This window comes from Nannospalax galili, unplaced genomic scaffold (genome assembly GCF_000622305.1).
Source record: "Nannospalax galili isolate Female #2095 unplaced genomic scaffold, S.galili_v1.0 scaffold1025, whole genome shotgun sequence".
In the NCBI taxonomy this organism is placed as follows: Eukaryota; Metazoa; Chordata; class Mammalia; order Rodentia; family Spalacidae; genus Nannospalax; species Nannospalax galili.
This window is the reverse complement of record NW_008353598.1, coordinates 561460-581968: the sequence shown is the minus strand read 5'-3', so window position 1 is coordinate 581968 and position 20509 is coordinate 561460. Positions and strand designations below refer to the sequence as shown.

The following is a 20509-nucleotide window of genomic DNA, read 5'->3' as shown; positions in this document are numbered from 1 at the left end:
CCCATTTATATGATTTATGACATTTATTGACTTACATATATTGAACCATCCCTGCATCTCTGGGATAAAGCCGACTTGATTATGATGGATGATCTTTTTGATGTGTGTCTGTATGCGGTTTGCAAGTATTTTGTTGAGAATTTTTGCATCTACGTTCATTAAGGATATGGGTCCATAGTTTTCTTTTTTGGTAGGATCTTTACCTGGCTTTGGTATTAGAGTGATGCTGGCTTCATAGAAGGAATTTGGAAGTTCTCCTTCCATTTCTATCTTTTTGAATAAATTAAGTAGTATTGGATGTAGATCTTTAAATGTTTGGTAGGATTCTGCTGTAAATCCATCTGTATTACTGTTTCAATTTCCTTATGTGTTATGGGTCTCTCTTGTTAATCTCTTCTTGGTTTATTTTTGGTGGTTCCCATGCCTTTAGATACCTGTCCATTTCTTTCAGGTTTTCAAATTTAGTAGCATATAGGTTTTTAAAGTATTCCCTTATAATGTTCTGGATCTTTTTGGTGTTTGTTGTGATGTTTCCCCTTTCATCTCTGATTTTGTTGATTTGGAGGTGCTCTTTCTTTCTTTTGGTTACCTGGGCTAGCAGTCTATCAATCTTGATCTTTTCAAAGAACCAGCTCTTGGTTTCGTTGATTCTTTGTATTGTCTTCTTTTTTAGTATTTCAATAATTTCTGCCCAGATTTTTGTTATTCTTGTCTATTGGGTTTGGGTTTCATTTGTTGTTGCTTTTCAAGCGTCTTGAGTTGCAATGTTAAGTCATTTATTTGTGTTCTGTTTTTTTTTTTTTTTTTTTTTTTTTTTTTTTTTTTGGTCTTTTTGCGACAGCGTCTCCCTGTAGCTCGAGCTGTCCTGGAACTCACTATGTAGACCATGCTAGCTTTGAACTCACAGAGATCCACCTGCCTTTGCCTCCCAAGTGTTGGGACTACAGGTGTGCGCCACCACACCCGGCTCTTTCTGAATTTTTGATGTAGGCACTTAGAACTATAAACTTCCCTCTAAGGACTGCTTTCAACATGTCCCAGAAGTTTTGTTCCGTTGTATTGTCCTTTTCATTTAGTTCAAGGACTACTTTTATTTCTTTCTTAATTTCTCCTTTGACAGATTCATCGTTCAAAGATTATTCAGACTGCATTTTAGAGGATGTTTTGGAGAAAACAATAGGTCCAGATAGGGATTCATTACAGCAGTGAAGGACAGAAATGGCAACCTGGACTAAAGAGTGGGTAATGAGATGTGGAGGTTGCAGAGCTGTTTAAAATATCTTAATCATTAAGATTAAATGTAGGAGATAAAGGAAAATGGAGTCAGGTAAACTCTTAAGTTCCCAGTATGAATATTTGAGTCAGTGGGAGGAAATAAAGATTTGGAAAGAGGAAGGAAAACCAATGAATTAAGTTTTTGACTTAGAAGGCATCTATGAAATTCATTTGGAGAGAGCAGTTACATAATCTGGACACAGAAGACATGGGTGGTGTGCTGGATAGATTTAGTTGTCAACTTGGCACACCTGGGAAACAGAGCCTCAATTGGGGAATTTCTTCTCTTGGACTGGCCTGTGGGCCATGTCTGTGGGGTATCTTCTTGATTGTTGAGTAAAGTAGAAAGGCCCAACACACTGTGGGCGGTGCCACCCCTGGACAGGTTGTTCTGTATTGTATAAGAAAGTAGGCTGAGAATGGGCCAGGGGAGCAGAGTAGTAAGCAGCATTCCTCCATGGTCTGTGCTTCAGCTCCTGCCTCCAAGTTCCTGCCCTGAGTTCCTACCTTGGGCTCTCTCAGTGATGAACCGTTACCCAGGAGATGTAAGCCAAATAAATCCTTTCCTGGCCAAGTTGGTATTGGTCAGAATATTTTGTCACAGCAGTGGAGAAAGCAAAGTAGATCAGGAGGGGATGAAATCAGCTTGGGAGACAAAGTAGACTGGACCGATACCTAGAATTTGATTTGTAACACTTGTGTGGTTCAGTGGGAAGCTGGCAGAAGACTAGAAATGAAGTCAAAGAAAGACATCAAAACTCAGTAGAATGTGGATAGCAGAGCCATAAAAGGGAAAGCCTGTTAAGAAAGAGGATATGGTTCATCTTACCTACTACACTGAGAAATTCACTAAAATGAATACTGTCTTCTGCATTACACAGCTCATGGAATACCTCAGTAAGAGTATTTTTGGTAGAGTGATTAGTTTACTACCAAATGGGGGCATGTTGAGTGAGAGGCGAGTGAGGAAATAGTTATAACAGATGGCTCCACAATGATGAATGCAAAAAGGTTTTGTGCTATCTTGACAGGGTTAGGAATTTTAATTTTTTTAAAGTGGAAATAATTTTTACTGTACCTACCAATACTACCATTTTATTAAAAATTAAGGGTCTGGAGAGATGGCTCAGCAGTTAAGAGCACTGACTGCTCTTGCAGACAACCTGGGTTCAGCTCCCAGCACCCACATGATGGCTAATAACCATCCATAACTCCAGTTCCTGGAGAGCCGATGCCCTTTTGTGGCTTCTGTGGCTACTGCATGACACAGTGCATTAACATACATGCAGCCAAAACACTCGTACACATAAAATAAAAACAAAAAATTAAAAAAAACATTTTAATAATAAAACAACAGGGCATGGTGGTGCACACCTTTAATCTCAGCACTCAGGAGGTAGGGGCAAGCAGATCTCTGTGAGTTTGAGGCCAGCCTGGTCTACCTAACCAGCTTCAGACCAATCAGGGCTACATAGGACCCTGTTATCAAAAACCAAAAATAAGTAAAAATAAACATAAGGATACAGCAAAATAAAAGGAAATTCATAGATGACATTAACCTTCATCTGACATACTTCTATGTAATGTAGTATATGAGTAGACAGACAATGTTGGCCTAGTGCTTTCTTCTTTTACAATAAACACATTGAAAACCTCCTCATGGGTCTGATACTAGTCCATGAATCAAAGTTTGGTTATTTCTACATATTTCTCTTTTGAGGACTTTGGCTATGCATGAAGGGGAGTGGAGACTATTTTCTTTCTTTTTTTTTTTTTCTGTCTTTTTGAGGCAGGGTCTCCCTGTAGCCCCAGCTGGCCTGGAACTCACTATGTAGACCAGGATGGCCATGAACTCACAGAGATCTGCCTGTCTCTGCCTCCTGAGTGCTGGGACTAAAGGTGTGTGCCACCACGCCCGGCAAGACTATTTTCTTAACATCAAAGAAATTTGTGTATGTTTAAATGCTGATATTGAAAAGCCAAAGAAAGGAGGTTGAAGATGAAAAGGGTCACAATTTATAGCATGTCCTTCCTAAAAGGGAAGTACAAGCAGGAATCCAGAAGTAGAGGGACTAGATTTAAATAAAAGGGCAACATCTTCACCACAGCAAGAGAGCAGTAGAAAGGATGTGAACAGGCGTAGAATGTGCCTGGATGAGGCGGCAGAGAACTGAGGTAATTCTCTTCTTAAACTTATGCTTTCTCTATGAAGAAGACAAAGTAATGAAAGAAAAATAAAATTGTAGGTGATCAAATATTTGGGAAATTTTGAAAGAGTGATTAGAGGAGAGAGAATGCATGAGAATAGCAAGTTGTCACATAGAAGAAAGGGCACAACCAAGCATTTGTCATGAATATTTTACATGTACATTTTTATTAAATTTTTGTGATTTTCATACAATATAATTTGATGGCATTTAGATCCCCTATCTGCCACCCCGCCCCGCCCACTGCTCAATTTAGTTTACTCTACATATAATAAGGCCTTATAGAGTCTAATTTGTGTCCCCCAAAGTTTTAAAGTGTGGGTCCATCCTCTGGAGCCTCATTAACCTACCAAGAGCCTCATCCTTGAAAGAGACCGTCTCTCCCTCTCCCAGAAGCCATCAGTTAGGCTGGGGTTTCTTATCTTCCTTATGTCTATGCTGGGATTTTTGTCTGGTTTGAGCTTGCATTGGACTTGTGTATGCTGTCACTTGTGTATTGCTATGAGTTCATATGAGTAACTGACAAGCTATCTAGAAAACTCCATTTCCTTGTGGTTATCCACCACCTCTAGCTCTTACAGTCTTTCTGCCCCCTCTTCTGCAGTGATCCCAGAGCCTTGGGAGGCAGAAGTTTGATACAGTTGTCCTATTCAGGGATAAGCACTCTGCAGTCTCTTGTCCTCTGCACATTAGTTGTGGGTAGCTGTGTTAATCCCCATCTGCTGAGATGCATTAATCTATGGGTATAACAATAAGTCATTAGAAGTCAATACTATAACTATTTAGTAGAAAACTGGTATTACTTTCCCTTATGCTCTGTGACCTGTATAGCCTTAGATTCCTAAGCCTTATATCAGTGTCAGATATGGGCTCCATACTATGAAGCAGACCTTAAATCCAAGTAGAGAGTGATTGGTTACTCCCATAATATTTGTGCCACTATTGCACCAGTGGGCCTATGTAGTCAGGTTAGCTGTTGTAGTTCACAGAATTCACAGCTGGATAAGGTTATGATTATTTTCCTTCCAGTAGCATGCACAGCACCTTTCAGCACTATGAAAGCTAGCCAGAAGAGATGAAGCTCTGAAGTTAGCACCAACTTGATTTCTCCTTGTTTTTTCTACAGCTCATGTATGTAGTGTCTTCAACAATAGGGTTTTACCATCAAGTTCTAATGGGTAACTAAGAGCAGGGGCAATGGCCAGTATTGTTTGAAGGTCTATTGGTCCCCTGGGTAACAGCTTCTAGAGAGGGAGTCAATTCCTAGCACTGGGGTTTTCTTTTGTTAGCCTATGATGTCTAGAAAGGGCAATGTCCCTCCTTTTATATTGTATATGTGTATACTTTAGGAAGCTTCTATAGTGGTAGGCTTCCATATGGCTTCTTCTAAAGGCCTTTGGTGTTAATTATTCCTCCCCATACTCCTTCCTTTGCCCTGCCCTCCCATTCTCCACTCTATTTAATCCTTCCTACTCTAATGTTCACCTTTCCCCATATATCACTGTATTCTCTACCACCCCTCCCAGGAAGTACCTCCCCATGGCCATTTAATAGTTTCCTGGCTTCTCTGGATTTTCAAATTTATTTTTGAAAAGCAGGGGCTGGTTTCATATATCCAACACTGACCTTGAACTTGCTATGTAGCCAAGGGTTTCCTTGAACTTCTATTCTGATCCTCCTGCCTTCATCTCCCAAGTGCTAGGATTACAGGTGTGCACCACCATGCCCAGTTTATGTGGTTCTGGGGGTCAGATCTACATGCTAGGCAAGTACTATACCAATTGAGCTATATCCCTAGATCATATTATACATTTTTTTGTCTTTTTGAGACAGGATCTCCCTGTAGCCCCAGCTGTCCTGGAACTCACTGTGTACACCTGGCTGGCCTTGAATTCACAAAGATCCACCTGCCTCTCTGCCTTAATGATACCTGATCTACTAGGGAGGACCAAGAAGCCCAGGTTCAGGTATGTAGAAGATATAAATAGCTGTATTCAACCAGGATTGGGGTCCTACAGAATGGGAAACAAAAGAATAGAAAACAAGAATGTTTAACATATTGTCAAGTGAATGACTGATTGTGGAATCTAGGCTGGAGAGGGAAATACAGGAGATAGACTTATGAAAACAGAAAGACACCAGTGCTATAGGTTCATATGAGAAGGTCCAGGAGCCTGTAGGACTCTGCTTTCTATATGGTCATGCACCATGTCCTTGGCTCTTAGAATCTTTCTGCCCCCTCTTCTGCAATGGTCCCTGAGCCCTGGGTGGAGGGATTTTATTACAGGAGTCCTGTCCAAGGACTCACACTCTGCAGACTCTTACTTATTTTCTTTGTGTTTTTGCCATTTGTGACTTTTTGTGTTTTTGTTCCTCTGTTGCATGAAGGAGCTTCACTGATGAGAACTGAAAGATGCATTAGTATTCTCTTTATGCCTTATTGTATGTTCCATGAGTGAGCCTTAGGAGTAGAGGTTGCATCATAGATGTGCCACTTAAGTTTGGGCAATCTCTGTATGACCAATTTTGGAATTCTGTAATAAATCTCTGTTGTAAAAGAAGCTTCTTTGATGGGTGGTGACTGGGTGACTGGGATACTTGTGGTTTGTTAGTCTTTATATTATAGCAGAAAACACTTGATATATGATATTATCACAGTTATTTTAGTTAGTTCATTAACTTAGTAACTATTCATAAACCATGCCAAACAATGTCCTAGGTTCTGAGAATATAGCAATAAACCAAAAAAAGTCTAACCTCATGGAGCTTACAATCTGGCTAGAGGGAGACAGACATTAGGCAAATAAAGAGGAAAATTATAACATTTAGAGGTAAGTCCAGTGGTGTTGGGAAGCTAGGAAGTACCTAGTTGTCTTATAAATGATGCTGTAAGAATTCCTTAAAAGCGGTTATTTGAACATTTGAGTGAACCACATGTATATCTAGGAAGGAATATTCTAAAAGATGGAACAATGTGTTAAGTTCCTCATATAGAACATCCTTAGCATGTCTGAAGCTCAGAAAGGCCTGTGTGGCTGAAGTCTCATGAAAAAGCCAGAAACTGGTAGGACTGAGATCAGAGAAGTACAGGAGTCTACCTAGACCAGGTGTGGTTTTACAGGCCATGGTGAAACATTGGCTTTTTTTCCAAGTAATGGGTAACTGGACAGTTACGAGGGGAAAAGTGGGCATGATCTTTATGGAGAGTACATGGGTGATGGAAGAAAGCCAGAATAATCCAGATGAGTATAACTGGACAGGCAACACAAGGCAGAAAAATGGTTAGATTCTGGATACCATATATTTTGAAGGCAAAGCAAGTAAGATTTTCTGGAGCAGTAAGTATGTGGTAAAAAAGAGAAAAGTCAAAGATGACCAAAAAAATTTTTGTCCTAAGCATACCAGAAAGATTGAATTGCTATTTGCTAAGAGGAAATTGGAGAAGTAATAGTGTGTCATGTCTTTGTTTGTGTTGCAATGAAAAACTACTTAGGACTGGCTCACATAGCTCTGCATCTGTCATCCCAGCACTTGGGAGACAGAGGCAGGAGAGGATTTCCACAAGTTTGAGGCAAGCCTGAACTATATAGCAAGTTTCAGGTCAGCCAGGGCTAGCTACATATCAAGACTTTCTCAACTCTCTGTCTGTCTTTTCTACATGCCTCCCCTTTTGGGGTGCTTTCTTCAGAATTTACACAGCCAGCACACTGACATCATGTTTCAAAATTCGTTAGAGATCCACCAACTTGTGAAGATATAGTCAAAGGCAGCAACTATTTCCACTTCCACTCTAGGGCTGCATGCAATGAGCTTATCACGGTAGAAGGTAGGTGTGAATGAGAGCCAAGGAGAGACTAGGTCATTCATGCACTGTGACTCCTTCAGTTATCTACCAATTTGATAAGTCATTCCTCCCTTAGAGAGACACCAGTAAAAAAAAAATCAGAAAGGTCAATTTTCTCCCTAAAACATCTAATGGTAAATCAACAGTCTTATGAGACCTGAATCTCATACAACTTGAGTGGTCCTTTTTGAGGGAAAGAATATAAAATTAGAAGCATAAAATTTGGTGGAAGACTGTCAAGGCTCCTGAGCAAGTAAAAGTGCTGAGACTAAGGCTTCACAGCTTTACAGTACACCCTCCTCTATTACTTACAAGGAAGGAATGTATTTTTCTCCAGGTATCAGTTAGGAACTCTCCAACACAATTCAACTTGCAAGCAAAGCAACTTGAGCTGGCTTCAGTAGTAAATAGTGGCTCATGGAAATGAAGAGTTGAGTTCAATTGCTGGACAAGCTCTGGAGTTGGTTGATCTAACATCTTAACGATGTCATCAATGACCCAGTTTCTATTAATCTTTCCACTGTGCTGTGCACAGCATCTATTTCATCTTAGGTGGCTCCCTTCAAGTTTGTGGCATGAATACCAGCAACACTGGACTTCCAACTTCCTCTTTCCTATCAGAAGAGAGAAGCCAACTGCTTTGATTATATAGCACAAGTCCCAGGCTTCAAACCACAACTTGTTTGATACCAGCATCTGAGTGACTAAGTCCTAAGCCAAGCACTGTGGCAATGCGACAGAGTGATTTTAAATGCATTAGGCCAGTCAGGACCCATCCCAGAGATAAGAAAAAGGATATCCAAATCATGTATCTGCCATGCAACTGAGAAATAGAATTGAGATTTGTGAAACACCATCAAGATGAGCCAGGGATAAAGTCTGGCCTAATGGACTAAATACACTGAAACTTTTCAAGATACTCATTGAATTTATACTTTGCCTTCCATCTTTTCTTTCACCTTTACTTTTCTGTCATGAGGCTAAAGTCCCAGAGGGTGAGAATCATTTATTCACTATTTTCCAAGCACCTGCATCAAGTGTTTAATGTTCATTGCAAGAACAACTTTTTAGAAACAGTTTGTTGAAGCACTAGGTAGTTGATTATAACCACTTAAGTGAAGTTAGAACAGTTTAGAGATTACAGGATTTGAGTGAAGTTGAAAAGAACCTTCCAGGACTTGGAATGTAGCTCAGTGGTTAAGGAAGCCCATGTGTAGAATGCTCAAGGCCTTGGCACCTCCCTCTAAAATAAAGGATCAATATCCTGGTCAAAAGTACATCTTATCAAGGAAAAACATAGAAATAGGACAGAAAGATTTTTTTCCCTAAGAAATTTTAATTGTAACAAACATCTTCAGGGCATATAAACCTAGAGAATGGAGACAAGTGCTTAATCATTCAAGACCGAAAGATTTTTTTAAAGTGGCTCTTTAAATTCTCACGTGTTCAGATTATCATACATGCAACAAGACTTCAAAATGTTTCAGAAAGAAAAATACAAACTGAACAATAATTATTATGATTTTTATTTTGACATTTACAGGAAGACAATTAGTTTAAACATGAGCACTAAATTTTTAGTTTTGGAACAAAGTATGACTATTCCTCAAGCTGAGGTTATTAAAACAAAAAACCATGTTGTCTTGGCACATATGAACTCACAGCAGTTTTGATAGCCTACACATATCTAGGCAAGATTTATCTGAGAATGTTTGGTCTTTGTCCAAGCTTTATCTACATAGCACATAGTAATTAAAAGTACCAGACTGGTAGAACTAACCTTCTTGGATGTTTAACAGCCATACTTTGAGGCCTGTACTAATTCGGTCAGAGGGACATAAAGGACAGTCTTTGCTCCTTGCCCTCCTAAGTGGACTGTTCCAGGGGACTATGAGCATCTCTCAAAATGTCCTGTAACTGTCATGAGTCCCCTGTTCTCTTGATCAAGGAGGCTATGGAGAACCCATCAAATGAACTTGAACCAGTGTTGAGTCTACAAAGAGGAGGGTCAACACAGAGGAAACATTTCCTCTACACTTCCAGGTAAATCCAGCCATGGTCGAGTAGGACCTTTGACTTATCTTCACATAGATGGAACTGGTAAAAGAAAGGAGCCAGGGGCTCCTCCCAAGCCCATGTGACCCCTGAGGAACAGATCCTCGAACGGCCTTGAGAATAAAAATAAATTGGTTTATCTGGGTCAACTGTATGGTCTTAAACACCCTAAAGGAAAGTATAACCAAAGATTAAAGGGATCAATATAATTCTTTAAGAGTCCATGTGTATAGCTAAAGGCTACATAACAAGAAACAATGCCAGACAGGAGGTACCTTCCTTTGAGTTGTTGGCCAGGGTGCCCAACAGACTCCCAGACAGTAACCCAGCATAGAACTGGGAAAAAGAACAGCAGACCCCAATCTTATCTAAAGGAATATTGGCAACTGATTGCTTCTAGATGAGGAACAGCTGATCTTCCTAAAACAAGGATCTCTAAATAGGCTGACTAGATTCAGCGGATGGACAAGCACTGGGGAACGGCTGGGGGCACCAACAACACAGTGGACAGTAACAGGAATGACAGAGTACATGGGCTCCAGTTGGGGAGGCTATGGGAGGGTGCCATTTGGGATGTGGGTATATAGATGAATGAATGATTGGAATGTTCTATATGAAATACACACAAAAAAATCAACAAATAAAAGAATGAGTTATATTTGAGGAAGAAGCATAAAAATTTGCTTTATGTTAATTAGTAGATGTGAAAAACAGTACCATTGAAATCTACCTGATGACTTTATATCCATACTCAGGTGCCAAGGATCTGAGTGTAACTGACTGTGACTAGTAATAATCAGATACATGGAGATTAGAGGCACATGTGCAAACATCTCAGTGTTAGTAGCATTAAAAATGAGGGGAAAAATGAGTTTTTCTGTATGAAACAGTGTATTTTAAAATGAAATGGAGATGTTTTTTAAATGTTAAAACCTCATTCAATTTTATATCTTATAGGGTTTATACTGAGTTTAATATTGTATAACTGTATTCAACTGTGAACCTAAAAATTTACAACCAATTTTGAAAGAGATGCATCTTTGCTCTGGAAATTGTTATTGAATATGTTAATGCTATAATTAAATGCTTCTTTTAATCATGTGGTTATTAAATAATTTAAAAAAAAATAATAAAAGGAAAGGAAACAGAAGAGCCAAAATTTGGAAGTAAAACAATTCCATGTTTAGTAAACTCACATATTTTGGGATGTCATAGTTATGGACAAGAGTATCACAGAAAATAAAGCTCGATTTCATAGGGACTTTAAAGCCTTGTATATGGCTAGAGGTGTTGGGTTCTACCTTGTTCGTGATATGAAGGTAATAAAAGATTTTAAGCAGAAAAAAAAAAAAGCAAGTATGCTTGTGTGATAAAGCAATTAGAAGAAAGAAAATATAGCAATTTTGTATGGCCTCTGGCTTTCAGTTTTTCACCTAAATTCCTTCCTGTAAAGGTGGATAAAAATCTCTTGAAATACAGAAAATATATTAAACGTATCGTCTTATAATTAACTAATTAGTTAACTCCAGTTTAAGAAACAAGGTCTCACTATGTAGTCCAGGCTTGCCACAAACTTGCAATGTTCCTGCAGCCTCCCAAATTCTAGAATTGTGTGTACCACAAACCCAGCTCCTCTAAGACTTTTTAAAAATAATTTCTTTTAATTTGGTAAATACTTCTGTTAAAATATTTAGTTTTGAAACAGAAATATCATATGCATATATCTTGACCCTCTAGTACAAATCGTTGTATATCCAACATTTATTAAATCAAGTCATACTTTCTGGGTAATGTGCTATAATTCATTTAGGGTGGAGTTATTAAGTTACAATTTTCAATCAAAACTCCACCTCAGGAACCCAAGAATGTTAGGTAGTAGATTAGGAAGTCAATGGCTTGCCAGGAACTTCAGTTATTCCTATTAACAATTTGATTACCTATGCTGACTCTTGCATAGGTAGCAGGTTATCCAAGTCTCAAACTTGATACTTCTTTGCAGCATTTGCGTCACCTTTCCCACAGATATTATTCATTTGTACATTTAAATATCATTTTCCATGAATAAGTCAGTATGCTTAAACCACTGTAAACATATCTTGCTTTGACTTTCTGTGCATCTCTAGCACTAGGAATTGAGGGGTTTTTTTTGTTTTTGTTTTTTTTAAAGAGGAGGGGGAAAGAAAAGGAGGAGAAAGAAGGAGGAGGTGGTGGGGGAGGGGTGGGTAGGGACTGAGTTTGGTGGCTGAAGCATGACAATGGCAAGTTCAAGGCCAACTTAGGCAATTCAGTGAGACTTTGCCTGAAAATGTAGAAAGTGAAAAGTAAAAGGGTGCTGGGAATATAATATTGATAAAGCTTTTGCATAGCAAGTGCAAAGCCCTAGGTTCAATCTCCAGCACTGATACACACACACACACACACACACACACACACACACACACACACAAAGGGTATGTATTGGGGGCTGGAGACATGCATAAAATGGTCTAATTTCAAAGAATAGATTTGTTTAGCATAAAGTGAGGAGTGAGGTAGAAAGTTCTGAAACAGCTAAACTTCACATTATCACTTTTTCTTTTTTCTTTTGGTCTTTTTGAGACAGGGTCTCCCTGTAGCCACAGCTGACCTGGAACTCACTATGTAGACCAGGCTGGCCTTGAACTCACAGAGATCCTCCTGCCTCTGCCTCCCAAATGCTGGGATTAAAGGTGTGTGCCATAGTGCCTGGCTCACATTTAAACTAAGTTGTAGCATTTCACTTACACAGTTTGCTAAAAATTTATTGTTTGTTTGTTTGTCTGTTTATTTATTTATTTATTTTGGTCTTTCTGAGACAGGGTCTCCCTGTAGCCCCAGCTGTCCTGGAACTCACTATGTAGACCAGGCTGGCCTGAACTCACAGAGATCCGCCTGCCTCTGCCTCCCAAGTGCTGGGATTAAAGGCGTGCGCCACCACGCCTGGCTAAAAATTTATTTTTGACTTACACATAGAACTGTACATATTTGATTGGCTACAATATAATACTTTGGTATGTACAAATAATATGTAATATTTATATTCGATTAAGCATTATCTATCGTAGTCACATTTTCACTGTTCAACCAGCTGCTCCCTGTCTGGAAGACATTTCCTCAGCATCCATAGGATTAGCTTCTCACCTCCTGCTGCTCAAATTTCCCCTTCTCAGAACTGTCTATGCTGCCTAGACTTGATTTCCATATCTCCCAGCCTCTACATTCTCAACTCCCCTTTGCTCTCATCTCTCCTAACTGCTGCTATTGAAAGGATTTTCCTACTCATCAAGTGTACTGATCCTTTCTCACCTAGTAACCCTCATGAGGTAAAAAACTTTTTGTCCTTTTTTTTTTTTTTCCTTACATTCAGTGTCAGGAGAAAAGCTTGGCAAACTCCACAGTATCTTGTGTTTTGAGATGAAGTTTTACCATGCTGGTCCTGAAATCGTAGCCGGAAAGCAGACTTCTGCCTCAGCCTCAGAAGGAAGGGGGCTACAGGCACTATCCTCCGTGTCCCCCTTTAGAACGTGAATGTTTATGATCTTGGTCACCTAAGCAGGAACTCAAGTGTGCTTTCATCATGTGTTATGTTTCCAAAAGTTAAACTTCCTCCTTAAAAAGTACCATCCTTCTCCAAATTAAGGAGACCACATGAGTCTCCCAACCTTCAACGGATTGCATTTTCTAAGGAAGCAACACAACTGGGTAAAACTGCAACTTCTCACACACACCTGCAAAGAAAGAGTACACTGATGCCCAGGCCCAGAAAAAAAAAATGAAACATTTGAAGATTTTACCGATTCTGAGTTTTAATAAAGCAAAAACAATAAAAAACTTGAGTTGTCTGTGGTTGAACTAGAGTGTCAACTAGAATTTACTGTTGGATTTTAGGTGACTCACCCTGCCATGGTGACCCTAGTCCATGGATGGCAGGGCAGTCTTAACTGCAGTCTAGAAGTAGACTAGGACACCAAATGCCTGTCCTCCTAGGTTTAGCTCAGCTCCACCAACCTGCCTTCTCGGGAGCTAGATGAAAACACACAAGGGCTAAAGAGTTAAACAAATACAAAAGGGAAAGATGGTGCGCTGGTTCCACTTGGTCATTCAACCTTATACTAACAGGAAGAAACTGACTCCCAAGTTACCCGCCTGCCGCGAAAACCCGGGTAATTCAGTTTAGAGGAACAGCGCAAGGAACAGCCTTCCCATCCTGGCCCTTGACACCGGTGCCTGGCTTCCACGGCCACGCTCAGAGGGCAAAGTTGGGTCGGACGGAAGGCGTCCAGAGATTTTGTTTTCCTAGCCAAAGTCAAGTTCGCTGCCCCGGGCTCCCTCCCCTAGCCCGGGCCACCCGCTGTTCCCGGGATGGGACGGGAAGAGCCTGAGGCCCGCCTCCGGGGCGTGGCTAGGATGGGCGCAACCACTGTCCTTGGCGGGGGGCGCGGCGCCGCCCGGGCGCCTCACTACTTGGCTCTACAGCCCCATCTCAGCGCCGGCTGCTCCTGTATGTCCCCCTCCGAGTGTGGTGCGGACCGGGGTCCACCGTCACGCAGCGGCGGGGGTGGGGCCTGCTTGCGGCCCAGGTGGTGCCCACAGTCCAGTGTAAGTTCCTTGGAGCGGCTTGGCGGCTGGGAAGATGCTGGGCCCAAGTGGCCTCACCTTGGTCCTGGCCGTGGCTGTCCCCTGCGCCGTGGCGCAGCACGTGCCGCCGGTGGGTGAACTCCAGCCACCGCGCAGATGGGGTGGGGGCGCAGGTGCACGCGCGGGCGCAGGCGGGCTTGGGCGCCGGTGAGGCAGGGTGGGGAGGGCGGGGATTCTGGCACCTGTTCGCCGACTGCTTCTCCCCGAGCTTGGGTGCAGAGCGGCCTGGTGGACCCGGGCGCTTGTGGCTTTGGTGCTGTCTAGAAAGCGTGCATATTTTAGGCAACTCTAAAGACGCTCCCCACGGGAAGCTGGGATCACAGGACGGCTTAGCCTGGGTAGTGGGAGCTGCCCTGGGCCAGCCGTTCTGCTGCGGCTGTCCTTCACGCCCTGACGCGGAATGCCTGTCCCGTGGTCCAGCGCGAGCAAGTCACAGGACCACAAACTGTAACTGCAAGAGACATCGAGGGACTAGCATGACTCTGGCATTTTATAAAAGAGGAAGTAGCTCTAGAGTGAAAACCTAACCAGAGGTCACATTATTGTCCACAGATAACATTCTTAAGCCCTAGCCACTTAGGAAGTCCAGTCTGATACTGAAGCTTCATAATTTACTTCTTAAAAGCAATAAAACTGCAAGTTTTGTTTTGTTGCCAACAGAGTAGATAACTGGGAACTTGGGTGCATTTTGCCTCAGGCAGGTGATATTGAAAAGCTTAAGATATCGAAAGTGGGTCAGTAGGATTTCTTTTATTCCTGGAAGGAAAAATTTTTAGGAATAATAATAGTCAAACACAACAGGCTAATAATATTCAGCTACTAGAATAGACATTTAGCAAATAAAAGTAGCAAAGCAGTGCATATAGTAACTTAATTGATCAAAAAATATGTGCATGTGGGCAAGGTGTGACATAGTATATGGAAAAGAAAACTAGCTTGCCTTAGTGTTGGTAGAGAATTTTCTGAGATGAGTTGGGATTGAAGGAATTTTTAAAGGATTTAATATTTTGATAGTTGATAACTTTTGTCCAGAGTTCACCACGGACACCCTAGTAACTGAACAAATTAGGTTTAGTGTTTGGAGTGAAAGACAATGCTCTCAGCTTTACAAAAAACACTCATTGCAGAATTTGGACTTAGTGTGTGAAATAAGACTAAGGAATCCAGGATTTGCTCTAGATTGGTTGTCTTCAGAAAGTGGAGCAATTAAAAAAGATGTAAATTAATTTACCAAGAAAAGGGTGTTTGGTGTTTTCTGAGTTCCACAGTACTCTTTTTGTCACTATGTAGACAGTCTCATTATGTCTCTGAGTTCTGAGCTTGTGTCCAAAAGCAGAGAAGTAACCTATATCATACCATCTTGTAAGAATATTAATGTCTTTGAACCTCAGACTAGTTTCAGATGTCAGAGCTGTTTTCTTTTTAAAATTCCTTCTTAATACTTTTATGTTTTCAGCATTTTGTTTTGTTTGTTTTTTGAGACCCAGTCTCCCTTGCAGTCCCAGCTGGCCTGGAACTGGCTCTGTAGATCAGGCTGTTCTGGATCTCACAATGACCTGTTTTTCTTTGCCTCCTCAGTGTTGGGATTAAAGGTGTATGCCACTACACTCAGCTAATACTTTATGTTTTTGAACCAAAGGTGGGGGTTTTTTTGGTGATTTTGAGATGGTCTCCCTGTAGCCTTAGCTGTCCTGTAACTTACTCTGTAGACCAGGCTGACCTTGAACTCACAGAGGTCACCTGCCTCTGCCTCCCGAGTGCTGGGACTAAAGGCATGCACTACCATGCCTGGCTATTAAATGAATGTGTTTTATTATTGATTGATTGATTGATTGATTGATTGATTGATTTTTTCAGTGTTGGAGCTCAAACCCAGGGCCTTGCACAATGCTAGGCAAGTATTTAACACTGAGCTACATCCCTAATCCAAGCAAAAGTAATTTGTAAGCTGTTTTCAAAACAAGAAAAGTTAACAGCTCCTCAATTGATTTAATAGTTTTTAACTTAGAACAGTGGTCATCAAAATCTAGTCAACCAACCGGCATTATTTTGGGAACTGTTTTCACATGAGAAAAACAAAGGTATAAACTAAAATCATTAATTTCACTTTTATTCTTTTGGCCATTTTGTTGTCATTGAAATGTTCTTATTAAAATAATGACAGAGGCAGATGTTTACTTAGCAGAATGAAAAATGGGGCATCCTACCCCAAATGCTGAGGCCCTGGTAATTCTTCACTGTTTTTTTGTTTTGCTTTGTTTTTTATTTTTATTTTTTTGTTGCTCTTTTTTGAGACAAGGCCTCCCTGAGCCCTAGTTGGCCTAGAACTTGTATGTAGACCAGGCTGGCCTTGATCTCACAGAGATCTGCCTGCCTCTGCCTCCTGAGTGCCTGGATTAAAGGTGTGCACTGCATGCTGTTTTTCACTGTTCTTGCAGATCCTAGGACTCACCTTAGTTTAAAAAAAAATACTGAATTTTTGTGTATTTCATACAGAAAATCATCTTTATACCTCTTCCCCTTTGGCACTCTCCCATAGCCCCTCCACTGGAGTTCATACCTTCTGTCATTTGTGTTAAGGCCTAACATGTTAAGTTAGTGTCCCCAATGTCCCTCTGCAAGTTCATCACCGGGATCTAGTCAGCCTATCTAGAGTCATTCCCTTTAAGATCAGCTCTTCCTCACCCAGCAGTAATCAGCTGTCAATAATTCTTCAACTAAGATTGAGGCCTACTCTTTATTTCCACAGTTCTGTACTGGATTTTTCTCTGCCTAAGTTTGTGTGGGTCTTGTGCATCATGACACTATTACTGTAGGTTCGTTTGAGAAGAGCCCCAGAAGCATGTTGGACTATTTCTGTATGGTGATGCACCTCCTCCTTGAATTTTACAATCTTTCCACCCCCTCTTCTACAATGATCCTTGAGCCCTAGGTGGGTGGATTTTAATATAGGAGTCCTGTCCAAGGACTCACAGTCTGCAGACTCTTATTCTCTGAGGACCCACCTTTCAATAGAACCTTCAGAACTGCCTAGAAGACTAGTGACTTTATTTCCCCCCTTAGTTTGAATCATATATGATAAACTATATTATAATTAAACTTCATGGTATCAAAAGATATTTCAGCATGGTGTGGTAATATACACCTTTAATTCCAGCACTTGGGAGGCAAAGGCAAGCAGATCTCTGTGAGATCAAGGCCAGCCTAGTCTACATAGTAAGTTCCAGGCCAGCTATAGCTACAGAGCAATGCTCTCATAAACAAAACAAAAGATATTTCAAAATGACTTGGTCAATATGAATGAGTGCCAGGGATAATGACAAGTTATTTGATTTAGAAAAGTTATTTGATTTAGATCATCTATTGGGTTTTTTGGTTTCATGAAGAGCCAATTAAGAGATGGTAGTGACAGAAGCATCTAGAGAAAAGTCTAGAAAAGGTACCAGGATGGTGTCATCAAGGGTTCTATAGAGCCTGTTCAGGAATTTGTTATTTATTCTAAAAACAGTAGAAAGTTATTAAAACTTTAATAAAAAAATGAAATTCTGTTTAAAACCCAATTTGTATTGGAGAGGATCACAGATGTGTATGAGACTAATCCAGAGAAGAAAACAATGTGCTTTAAAGAAGTGTGGGTAATGCTAAGAAGAGGAATAGATGTTTCCAGAAACGATCAGGAGATGGTTTGGGTGAGGGACTGGAGTGTCTGTATGACCCAAACATTTCTGCAGTGCTCTGCAGAGCCAGCTGTAGCATCCTTGCCAGGGAACAGAACTGCAAGAGTTTGAGCTAAAGAATGAGGAGAATTTTGTTTTGGTTTTATTGAATTTCAAATGACAGAAATAGGTAGCAGGCTGTTGGGACTGGAGCTCAGAAGATAAACATTGGGAATCTAGGGGGTAAGGACCTTATTTGAAACCACTGGAGTGTATGAGCTCTTCTAGAAAGGATATAAAAAGAGAAAATGAAAATTAGGCAAAAGCCTTGCACATGTATGTGTCAGGTAAAAAGGAGACTGGAGAAGTTAAAGCAGCAGCCAGTTGGGATAGTTAAGTGTGACAGAACACCCAGGGAAGGAAGGGAGACAGGTTACCTCTTAAATACCATTGAGAAATGAAATGTTCATTCTGTTTGGCAGCTGGGGATTGACGGGCGGTGTGGGGGGATTGGACATCTTGGTCCAAACAGTGTTGGTGGCAGAAAATAAATTGTAGTGGGATGATGAGTGATTAGAAGGAAGGAACTAGAGTGGCAGAGATGACTGTTCTCAGTAATAATCTAAGTGGATCTGGAAGATGTGTAACAGTGAGACTTAATGACTCAGTAAGGAATTAATGAAATGAACCGATTCTTATACAGCAGCTTCTCATATGAGTAGTGACACTGTTGACATTAGCATTGATTTGCAGAGTTTCCATTAATCTCATAAACCCCAAGTGATTTTACCCATGTTGTTGTACTACAAAAGAAAGAACAGGTATAATCTGTTCGCTTATTCACCTAGTACTGTGCCAGACTCCAAAAATGGCAGTGAGTGAGCTAACACAATAAACTAGTCTGTTGCCCTCTTAGGTCTTGATTCACTCATTCAGAAATATATATCCTAAATATCAGCAGCTATTTAATATCCCATTAAAGCCCAGAAGACATGATAGCATCTATATCATCAACTGAATTATGTAAGAAACATACCCTTTTAGTAAGTGTTCATCTTATTTAGAAAAGAGTTACTGCTGAATTAAATTGTCTTGCTAGAGTTCAACTTCTTTTCTGATAGGTATGAAAACTAGCATCAGTTTTCTAACTTCCTTAAATAGTCTTTCTTATTTTTAGTATATGAATGAAACATCATATAAGAGCTTTAAAATTTTTTTGTCTGTCCTCCAGTTCAAAATCCTTCTGCTTCAGCCTCCCTGGTACTAGAATTAGAATTGTAGGTACATACCACCACACCTAATTCAAATTAATTCCTTCCTTCCCTCCCTTCCTTCCTTCCTCCTCTCCTTTCCTTTCCTTTCCCTTTCCTTTCCTTTCCTTTCCTTTCCTACCCTTTCCCTTTCCCTTTCCCTTTCCCTTTCCTTTCCTTTTTTGGAGACAGGGTGTCCCTGTAACCCCAGCTGGCCTGGAACTCACTGTGTAGACCAGGTTGGACTTGATCTCAGTTACAAAGATCCACCTGTCTCTGCCTCCCGAGTACTGAAATTGAAAACATGTACCACCATGCCCATCTTTTCTTTTTTTATGTGTATGAGTGTTTTGTATGCATGTATGTAAGTGCACCATATGTGTGTAGTATCTGTGGAGGTCAGAAGAGGGTGTCAGATACCCCTGGAACTGGAGTCAGGGATGGTCATGTGAGTGCTGGAAACCAAACCCAGGTTCTCTGCAAGAGCGGTTAGTGCTCTTAACAGTTGACCCATCTCTCCAGCCACCAATTTTTTTATATATTGTTAAGAGCTTAATATACATTTCATTTAGGTTCTTATTAATCTTGCAGTGTTCATCTATTTTAAGGACAGATTGTATCTTTTTTGTGTGTATCTTTCTTTAAAAAGATGTGGAATACTCATTGAGTCCTTAATGACATAACTCACTTTATATGTTATTTTCCTAAGTTATATTTGATAGCTCCATAATTCATTTCTCCTAATGTATGGAAGGCATAAAGACTGACAAATTTCAAAAGATTTAAGTTCCTAGTAGTGTATGACCCAGGAAGCTAAGACAGGAAAATTGTAAGTTCAAGGCCAGCCTGGACTATACACATCAAGACTCTTCTTTTAAAAAAAAATTTGGGGGTGGGGTGGGCTGGAGAGATGGCTCAGCGGTTAAGAACACTAGTCGTTCTTGCAGAAGATCCCAGCACCCACATGGCAGCTAACAACTGTTCATAACTCCAGTCCCAGGGGATCTGACAGCCTCTTCTGACCTCCGTGGGCATTGTACAACATGGGTGCACTTACCTACATGCAAGCAATACATGTGTACACGAAAAATTAAAAAAATAAATAAAATTAAAAAAAAATATTTTCCCCATTCTAAGTATATTGAGACAACATTTCTCTTTGGCCTTAGAAAGCAACATAAAAGAGAAGTTTAACAGACATACTTTGAGGCCTATAATAACTTGGTTAGAGGGACATAAAGGACAGTTTTTGCTCCTCGCCCTTCTAGGTTGACTAGTTCCAGGGGACTGTGAGCATCTCTCAAAATCTCCTGTAATTGTGGTGGGTCACCTGTCTTCTTGATCAAGGAGGCTAAGGAGACCCCACCAGATGGACTTGAACCAGTGTCCAGTCTACAAAGGAGGGTCAACACAGAGGAATCATTTCCTCCATGCTTCCAAGTGAAGCCAACCATAGTCGAGAAGGACCTTTGACTTATCTTCACATAGGTGGAACTGGTGAAAGAAAGGAGCCAGGGGCGCCTCCCAAGTCCATGTGACCCCTGAGGAACAGATCCTCAAATGACC

The 20509-nt window shown here is 40.7% G+C and overlaps 1 protein-coding gene across 2 annotated transcripts in view; it reads left to right on the top strand.

Moving 5' to 3' along the window:
* The first annotated feature begins 13872 nt into the window (after nt 1-13872).
* Asah1 (N-acylsphingosine amidohydrolase 1) overlaps nt 13873-20509 on the top strand; it is a 34527-nt gene continuing 27890 nt past the window's right edge. Inside the window, exon 1 of one of the 2 annotated variants that reach the window (XM_008850853.3) lies at nt 13873-13998. In XM_008850853.3, coding sequence (XP_008849075.1) covers nt 13903-13998 — 96 coding nt within the window. In that variant the 5' untranslated portion in view covers nt 13873-13902. Of the gene's footprint in view, nt 14108-20509 lie in introns of both variants that reach the window. The other variant, XM_008850854.3, reaches the window with a different exon arrangement.